The 10380-nt window shown below is 39.2% G+C and overlaps 1 protein-coding gene across 1 annotated transcript; it reads left to right on the top strand.

The window, feature by feature from the left end:
- Positions 1–831: 831 nt before the first annotated feature.
- kcnj13 (potassium inwardly rectifying channel subfamily J member 13) lies at positions 832–10153 on the top strand (the record flags this gene model as incomplete). The annotated part of the gene is made up of 2 exons (XM_080053985.1): positions 832–1348; positions 9579–10153. The coding sequence occupies 2 exons, from the start codon at positions 832–834 to the stop codon at positions 10151–10153; spliced, it is 1092 nt and encodes a 363-aa protein (XP_079910111.1).
- Positions 10154–10380: the final 227 nt, after the last annotated feature.

Here is a 10380-nt window from a genome sequence, read left to right as displayed (position 1 = left end):
GAATATATCTCACCGGCCACTTAATTAGGTACACCGGAAACAAAAGAAATGATAGATTATATTGAAAAAAAATAGAAATCCAATAAACAATAAATCACTGTTTACGAAAGACCAAACACCAACCAATGCTGTTTAGGAACCCGGGTTGAATTAATAATAATCCCCATTTGTAGTCCCAAAAATGAACGAATAGTCAATACAAACAAAACCCTTATCAAGTCTCCTCAGAGATAGTTCAAACGAGTCTCTGAAATAAATCCAATCCAGGTAGAACGGGAGCTATGTTCTATTTTCCCACAGCTCTATGTTCCCACATCCCTGTGTTCCCACATTTCTAAGTAATCTTTTTTTTTTTTTTTTTTTTGTATAATTCATTTCTAAGTAATCTAACTACTAAATATCTGGCACTATAAGATTAAATTAAAAACATAATAATTAAAAAATGTAAAGGCCTACTTGATAAGTAAATCAACCTACATCAACTATGCAGTAGTCAAGCATATTATAGTTAATATGTGCAGTTATTACGCACTTTTCATCCCTGTTGACGCAAAGTTTTTGTGCACCTTTATAAATGGCGTTTGAAGTTTCACTTGTGACATTACTAAGCACGCTGATTCCCCTTTGCTTAACGTGTTTGTACTAGGCTAGGCTAGGCTAGCTCTATCTTTGTACTGGACACAAAAATGGAACTGATATTGACATTGACTGATAGTGTATTCCTCAAACATTCCTACATTCTTATAAAATATCAGTGGATATTTGTTTGTTTTTTTTCGTTTCAGAACCACCCTTACCTTGATTTACCCTGTTTGAGATTCACCTGCAACCATGACAACCAAAGCCAACAGTAGTATTCTGGGTGGCAAGGCTTCCTGCTCTCCTCTTTTGTCCTCTCCTCCCTGTCAGCGCCTGGTCACCAAAGATGGGCATTGTGCCCTTGGTCCACCTTTGTGCCCCTCAGGCTCATGGCCTTGGCCCTCAAGCAGAACCTGGATGCTGGCCCTGCAGGACCTTTGGGGACTGTTGGTGGGTCTGCGCTGGAGATGGGTCCTGCTGGCCTTCTGTACCTCCTTCCTGGCCCACTGGCTGCTGTTTGCCTGCATGTGGTACTTGCTTGCCCACCTCAATGGAGACCTGGCTGTGCAAGATCATGATGCCCCTCCAAAAGGGCATGTAGTTTGTGTGAAGCACATAACAAGCTTCACTGCCGCCTTTTCCTTCTCCCTGGAGACACAACTGACCATTGGCTATGGCACCATGTTCCCCAGTGGGGACTGTCCCAGTGCCATAGCACTACTGGCTGTGCAGATGCTGTTGGGGCTCATGCTGGAGGCATTCATCACAGGTACAACTGTCTTATTTCGAAACCCTACTCTCAAACATTAAATCTGAGGTTGCAGTTTAAGTTGAAAGTGTATGGGACACATTGTGGACCAAACTGGAACCAAAACTGAAGCCCATACTGCCCTAAAATTAAAGAAGCTGTTGTGAGTGTTGTGTAAAAGTCTGTTCCACATAATTTTTATATCATTTCCCATGCCATCGATCTTAGCCCAAACCCTAACTAGTCATCTTCTGTGCGGCTTATCCACAACCATCACAGAAGACTCAAACAAACAATCCCTTATCTTAATCCCAAATAGTTATTGTTACAAGTACCACCTCTGGGGGAAAGCACTATGAAGAAAAGTGCTAAGAATTCCGATAATTTCAAAGCTTTGTGATAATTTCAAAGCTTTGTATGCAGAAAACATATGACATCTGCTGGGCGACCCTTGGTATTACATTCATATGGAAGGATCAAATTCAAGACTATGATGACAGTCAGTTATAATAAAGTGGTTTTAAAGCTGTCAGAAGAATTTAAGAGAAAATTGTTGTCACTTAAAGGAATACTTCACCCATACAGAACTGGCGTTCTATCATTATAAAATCGCTATTGAATGAATGAGGTTTTTCTTCCCTCAGTCTTCCATTGGCCCAGCTGTCCTGTTAATCCTAACCCTACATTTTACCATGTGTGATTTCACACATAGGAAAATGTTTGGTTAGACAGTGAGACCATAAAACACTCTTTCCGCCTTTTCTCAGGCTAGGATGAACCGATTTCTAACATTCTTGCACATTTATACTACATAGGATCTCAGAGTTCAATACACCTTCATATCTCCACCTGTGAAGTAGGTCTTTAATGTTTCTGCAAACGAGGATACATAGGCATCTCAAAGTTTTTGAGCTACATTCCATTGTAGAGAGTGTACGTTGTGCCCGCTCTGACTGCATAAAATAAAGATGGCAGCCGATTTATTTATTTTCAGTGTATTTTCAATACAATATTTTATGTATGGATATGTGTTTTTTTAATTAAATTTCTAGCAAGAAATATGTACTATATTTTCATAATCTTGATTAAGCGAATGCATATGACGTTTAGTTGGTTCATTGTCACAAATATGTAGCCTGGTCTTTAAGCAAATACATTTGAAATAAAAGAACATGTCTGCTTTTTGTAGAGTGAGCACTCTGTCACCTGGGCCACTTTTGTCTGTAAGATCTTTGCTCTAAAACTCTTGGTGATTTCGCTGCAATACCAGGCTACATCTTCTCTAAAGCCACGTCCACTCTCTACAATGGAATGTTGATATGTAATATATTATAGCTCAAAAACGTGTTATGCCTACGTATCCCTTGTTTGCAGAAACGTTTAGTGACAAAAACATTATCTGGCAACTGGGTTGATCTAAAGAAGATAAACTAGCTTTATCTCAGCAGCTACAGCAGGAAAATGTTGCTTACAGATTGATGGATAAGTATAAACAATCTGATATAGAGAATATTCTTATAAAATGATGCTGCTTTGATTTTTGGTACTTAAAAGAAAATTATATATATTACAAAATAAATTGTGCTTATAATACCTATAAGTACTCAAGTAAGATTTTGAATGCAGGACTTTTTGTATTTTTTCTATATTTTGGTATTGGCACCTTTATCACAAGCACTAGATATTATACTGTTCACAGACAAAACAGAAATCCTGCGGGTTACTGTAAGATTCCCCCTCAGACACCAAACCACCCCTCTTAATGTTTGCTACTGACTGGGTCAAAGTATTGAACCAGAGGTGCTGTAGCTCTAACCAGGACTAGGTGGAAACCCAGCATATGACTGGACCATGTATTCTCAATGTGCTCACTGTAAGGCTTTGTTTATGCTCAGCGGAGATGAAATGAAATAGCTAGTGCAAAGGCTCCAGGTGCCCACTGAAGAGTTAACTTTTTAGAGATACAGTCATATGAAAAAGTTTGGGACCCCCTTCTAATTTTTGGGATTTTTGTTCATTATTAGCTGGGATTTCAAAGAAGCAAATTCCTTTTCATATATGACATACCTTAGGGAAACAGAAGCAATTCAGCAGTGTCATTTTGTTTATTGGAATAATAGAAAATATGCAATAGGCATCATAACAAAATTTGACTGGTGCATAAATTTGGGCACCCCAACAGAACAATGACATCAGTACTTAGTTGAGCCTCCTTTTGCAAAAATAACAGCCTCTAGACGCCTTCGGTAGCCTGTGATGAGTGTCTGGATCCTGGATGGAGATATTTTGAACATTCTTACATACTAAAGCGATCCAGTTCAGTTAAATGTGATGGCTGCCGAGCATGGAAAGCCCGCTTCAAATCATCCCATAGATTTTCGATGATATTCAAGTCATTGGACTGCAACGGCCATATCAGAACATTGTACTTTTCCCTCTGCAGGAATTTGAACTAACTTAAGGGTCATTGTCTTGTTGGAATATCCAACCCCTGCGCAACTTCAACTTTGTGACTGATGCTTGAACATTATCCTGAATAATCTGTTGAAATTGGGTTGAATTCATCCGACTATCGACTTTAACCAGGGCCCCACTCCCTGAAGTGACCACAGCATGACCAAATTTGATAGTAGGTAGCAGGTGTTTTTCTTGGAATGCATTTCTTCTTTCGCCATGCAAAGCGCTTTTTATAATGACCAAATTTATAAATGTTTGTCTCATCAGTCCAAAGCATTTTCTTCCAATATGAATCTGGCTTGTCTAAATGAGCTTTTGCAGACTCCATGCCACTGTATCTGTGGCGTGGGCGCAGAAAGGGCTTCCTCCTCATCACCCGGCCATACAGATGTTTTGGTGCAAATTGCGCTGAATTGTTGAACGATGTACAGATGCACCATCTGCACCCAGATGTTCTTGCAGGTCTTTGGAGGTGATCTGTGGGTTGTGTGCAACCATTCTCACAATCCTCAGCCTATGCGCTCCTGTTTTTTTCTTGGTCTGCCATGCCTGGGTTTAACTGCCACTGCGCCTGTGTCCTTCCATTTCCTGACAACGTTCCCTACAGTCGAAATTGAAAATTGAAACCTTTGGGAAAGCTTCTTGTAGCCTTCCCCTAAACCATGACAATGAATAATCTTTGTTTTTCAGATCTTTTGGGAGCTGCTTTGATGATCCCATTCTGTCTCACTTCAGCAGAGAGTCAAAGAGAAGTGCAACTTGCATTTAGGCACCTTAAATACCTTTTCTCATGATTAAACATACATTTCTATGAGGTTCAAGGCTTAACAACATAATCCAATCAATTTTGTGTTTAAAGTCATCAGTTTTACATGCTGTTACAGGCATTAAAATCAAGTGGCCTAAGTTGTGCATTTTGGAAGTTGTGCCACCCCTTGTTTCTAGAAAACTGTGGAAGAAATTGGAAATGTGACCACATATTTAAGAAGAGCCATCCATTTGACTCATCCTGTAAAGAAGGGAGACACAAGGAATAAGATATAAGCACATTTAAGCTCAAAAAACTGTTTTGCCTTTCAAAGTAAAATTTCCATGATCAAGGTTTTTTGATTATTGTGTCTGAACACTTATAGACAAGTTTGAAAACATTTGACACATGTTTTAGTGCTTTGGTATGCTACATTTTCAGTCTATACAGTTAGCACGATGTCAGCCCTAAATTGCTGCATCATGCTTATTATCCAAATTTCTGGGATTGGGGTGATTTGTGTCAAAGGGCCTAGGTGAGTTATAAGTAAGTAAGTAAGTAAAATGTATTTATAAAAGCACATTTATGACAGTTTGCACTGTCCAAAGTGCTGTACATAGTGCATTCAGTAGGTAAACAATGAAGGTAAAATAACAATAACCAAAATAAAAGACGTAAAGCCCATACATCCACATAAACACAGATAGTAGTGCAGAGGTAAGATAGTTAATGGGGAGGAAACACCAGGGTGTACATATGGGTTTTGAGCCTTGATTTAAAGGCAGAAATGTAGAGGGAATCACATTCGTCAGGTGGCAGTTGGTTCCACAAGCACGGAGCAACTAGTGCAAAGTACATTTCTGAGAGTTGTGCCAGTGGCATGGCTGTATACGCTGGTCACCAAAAGAAAGTGATTGTCTACAGTAGCTCAGAAGAGAGTGACATCTCAATTCCACTTAACGACACCACTGATGAGAGTTCAGATGGCCAGAAAGTATGGGGTCATTATTGTATCAAAACGTTTGCAAATGCGTATTTGTGTATTTGCGATTTGTATTTGCGATTTGTATTTGCGATTTGTGTATCTGCAAATGGTTTTGTGCGTGTGCGCACAGATTTGTGTGTCTGCAAATGGTTTTGTGCATGCACACAAATATTTGTGTGTGTACACGGTTCTGTGTGTAGACACATCTGTAAATTATATTAATTGTGGTTCTAAAAGCTCAAATAGACTAAGTCTTTTTACAAATCTCTTTTTACAAAGCCATGGAAGAACTGTAGCAAAAGTCACGTGGTTGATTTTCAAAATAAGAGTCCTGCCACTGTAACACATTGACCAATCAACGTGTCTGTCTTTTCACACGTGACTTTTTCTACACCACGTGACTTTTTCTACAGTTCTTCCATGGCTTTGTAAAAAGAGATTTGTAAAAAGACTTAGTCTATTTGAGCTTTTAGAACCACAATTAATATAATTTACAGATGTGTCTACACACAGAACCGTGTACACACACAAATCTTTGTGTGCATGCACACAACCATTTGCAGACACACAAATCTGTGCGCACACGCACAAAACCATTTGCAGATACACAAATCGCAAATCCAAATCGCAAATACACAAATACGCATTTGCAAACGTTTTGATACAATAATGACCCCATAAGAAAGATGATGATGGTGACTTTGTCATTGTGAGCTTTGCAGGTAAAACCATTAGATCTGCTAGGCCTTGTTTGAGAAAATTGTCCTTCAATCTTTGTCAACTATTTACTTTATTTACTTTAAATAACCTTAAATAAGTGATTGTCTAATGGGTTTGTCTTGCATTACAGTTTATGAGATATATAGCAATGGCACAATTTACCCCATGGTATTCTCTCCAACCGCACAACTTACACCACACCGGGGGCAAGTTGTGCAACAAGACAACTTTTTTTCCGAAAGCTATATTTCTTCAACAGTTTATTCCAGATCCAAAGTTTTTATTGCCAGGGATGCACAACACCCTGAAATATATGTACATATTTGAGTTGGAGACTTTACTGCCAAGGCCTTACTTTAAAGTCACTTTGAGTGAAAAGTTGCACAACTTAGGCCACTCTCCCCTACTGCTTTTCAAAAAAAAATTGTTTGGAAAACATCCCAGTACTTAGCTGTTCCTGGTAAATTAAAGACATACCACTTTTATCTTTTTTTGTGAAAGCAGAGTCAATTATAATGCCGGCTGAGAGGGGTTCCCAAACTTTTTCAGATGACTGTACATGTTTCTCACAGGACAGCTACTTAAAGTCCCCTCCATAAGTATCGGAACAGTGAGGCCAATTCCTTTATTTTTGCTGTAGACTTGAAACATTTGGGTTTGACACCAAAATATGAATATGAGACAATAGATCAACATTTCAGCTTTCATTTCCAGGTATTCACATCTGGATCTGATATACAACTGAGAAGATAGCATTATTTGTAAAGGAACACCACATTTTTAGGTGAGCAAAAGTATTGGAACAGATAGACTTAAAATAAATTAAAGTGAATAAGACTTAATATTTTGATGCAAAGCCTTCACTTGCAACAACTGCATCAAGCCTTGGCATCACAAAACTTTTGAATCCTCCTTTTTGATGCTTTTCCAGGCTTTCACCGCAGCTTTATTCAGTTGCTGTTTGTTTACTCTCTTCAGTCTCCTCTTTAGCAGGTACAATTATTGCTCTATAGGGTTTAAGTCTGGAGATTGACTTAGCCAGTCTAAAACCTTCCATTTCTTGACCCTGATTAACTCCTTTGTTGTTTTTGCAGTGTGTTTTGGGTCATTATCTTGCTGCATGATGGAGGATCTTCCAATCAGTTTGCTTGCATCTTTCTTTAAATTGGCAGACAAAATGTTTGTGTAAACTTCTGAGTTCATTTAGCTGTTGCCATCATGTGTTACATCATCAATGAAGATGAATGAGCCCATCTGAGAAGAAGCCATGCAAGCCCAAGCCATGACATTGCCTCCACCGTGTTTCACAGATGAGCTTGTATGCTTGGGTTCATGAGCAGATCCTTTCTTTCTCTAAACTTTAGCCTTTCCATCACTTTGGTAAAGGTTCATCTTGACAACAACACAGTAGCACATGATGGCAGCAGCAAAATGAACTTAGAAGTCCACAGAAACATTCTGTCTGCCAATTTAAAGAAAGATGCAACCAAACTGATTGGAAGATCCTTCATCATGCAGCAAGGTAATGACCCTAAAAAACTGCAAAAACCACAAAGGAGTTCAGGGGCAAGAAATGGAAAGTTTTAGACTGGCCAAGTCAATCTCCAGACTTAAACCCTATAGAGCATGCATTTTACCTGCTAAAGAGGAGACCGAAGGGTGTAACCCCCCAAAACAAACAACAACTGAATGAGGCTGCGGTAAAGGCCTGGAAAAGCATCACAAAAGAAGAATGCAAAAGTTTTGTTATGTCAATGGGTCACAGGCTTGATGCAGTTATTGCAAGTGAAGGATTTGCAACAAAATATTAAGTCTTGTTCACTTTAATTTACTTTAAGTCTATCTGTTTCAATACTTTTGCTCACCTAAAAATGTGGTGTTCCTTTACAAAAAATGCTATCTTCTCAGTTGTGTATCAGATCCAGATGTAAATACCTGGAAATGAAAGCTTAAATGTTGATCTATTGTCTCATATTCATATTTTGGTGTCAAACCCAAATGTTTCCAGTCTACAGCAAAAATAAAGGAATTGGCCTCACTGTTCCGATACTTATGGAGGGGACTGTATATGATGATCTCAAACAATATGATGCATTGCTGTTGACCAAATAGTTTTCAAATGAGCTCGAGAATGTAACACACATTAATGCAGCAGGAATGCTAATACAGAAACATTGGATACAATACAAAAAACTATACTTTTACCTATTATACTGCAAGTATATTTTGCTTAGATTATTTTTTAGGGGAATTTTAAATGCAGTACTTTAGTTGTAGTACAGTATTTCTAGTGTGATATTAATACTTGTACTTAATTAAGAAAGTAAACCAGCTAATTGTTTTTAAACGATTCAAAAACAGGAGAAATCTTAAAAATCGACATTTAAGGAAACAATATTTTGCCACTAGCATCAAATATTTAATTTACTCTGTTCAAAGGACAAAAGATATTTGTCCTATGTTTCATTAGAATGCATCTGTTGTTCCAGATATTTTACTTTTCTTTTCTATGGGATTGTAAAAATATGAAAAAGTACCTGCATGAAATATATAATTATGATGAAGCTGAGTGTTGGCTCTATGGTGTTCTGCTGCAACACTCCTTGAATTATTGCTCTTTCACAGAATGCAACCTTTGTATGTTCCTGGTGTTAGCGAAAATACTGTGATGGATCACACATTGGCTTAAAGTCCGTACAGGCTTGTTCGAAGATTCTGTGAAGGCCAGTTAGTTATTTTGAAAGAGCAATCGCAAATATGGAAACTCCATAACTCTATAACCACTCCCGCACTCGGCTGGGTTACTTAGTAACTAACAGACTTTGTGTTTATAAGACTGGCAGCGGAAAAATCCATGTTTGATACCTGTGGTAACTAATGGATAAGAAGCATGCAGTCTTTATGGCCTGGCTGAAGATGAACATTTGGATAATAAAATAATTTCTGTAAGGTATGCATTTAAATATAAGTTATGAATTTAAAATATAAATGGCATAAAAGGAAATTTCAAGAAATTCCGAGGAATATAGCTCAAGTCTCCAGGCCTCATTCAGCTGGCCTTCCTAACTAGCTTGTTTGTGTCTCTCTCCCTCACGCTCCATCCCCAGCACATGACAGCATTAAATATAGTGCTGGCCACGACTTGACTTGAACATGCCTTGATTTCAAAAAGATAGAACCAGATTATCAATTGGCTTCCTGTCCTTAGATGTCATGTTCAAATTTGACTTTACATTTGGTATTGATGCAGTTGACTGCAATGCAGCATGAGACAAACATTTCACAGTATCAAAGTCAAAATAAATCATATTATATTAAAGTCTCATGGTCTTCACTTTCAGGTGCGTTTGTAGCAAAGATTGCACGTCCCCAGAAGCGAGCAGGAGCCATCCAGTTTAGCCCCCAGGCGGTGGTGGGCCAACACCAGGGCCAGACCTGCCTCATGCTACGAGCTAGCAACCTGCTGCAGAAACCTCTGGTGGACGTAAAGGTGAGTGCTGTGCTCTACGAGGAGCATGAGGGACAGGCCCTGCACCAGACCTCTGTAGACTTCCACCTGGATCACCTTGGTCAGCAGCCCTGTCCCTTCTTCATCTTCCCACTTACCTTTTACCATCCACTGGACCGTAGGAGCCCCCTCTACCCCGCCCTGTGTGAGGGCATGTCCAATCATTTTGAGGTGGTGGTCTTCCTGTCCGCCCTGCAGGAGGGAACTGGCGACTCTTGTCAGAAGAGGACCTCATACCTGCGCCAAGAGATCCAGTTTGACCGTCGCTTTGTCCCAGTCTTGGGGCTGGATGCTGGGGGGAGATACATGGTTAGCACCCAGCATTTCGACACAGCCCACTCAAAGGAGCCTCTGAACAAGGACTGTGTGGTGCAGATCAACGGTGATGGCAGTGACAGGATGGAGTAAGGATGTTGAAGAGGAATTTCTAAAGAGAGTCAGTCAACTAAGAGAGATAACAATGGGGCAGATGTTTTTCCAGGAGGTACTTGATTTAATGTGGTACATCTTTTGTTGTTACAGTGTTGGACCTAATTTCAGCTATGTGCCTTCTTTCTAAGATGTCAGCAGTCACAATGCTGAGTAAAGTGTTAACTGGTACAATTTTAAGAGTACAATCATTATTCTTACTTTTG

Source organism: Ammodytes marinus (genome assembly GCF_949987685.1).
Source record: "Ammodytes marinus genome assembly, chromosome: 3".
NCBI lineage: Eukaryota > Metazoa > Chordata > Actinopteri > Uranoscopiformes > Ammodytidae > Ammodytes > Ammodytes marinus.
Note: the sequence above shows the minus strand (reverse complement) of the source record. Positions and strands in the feature narration are given on the sequence as shown.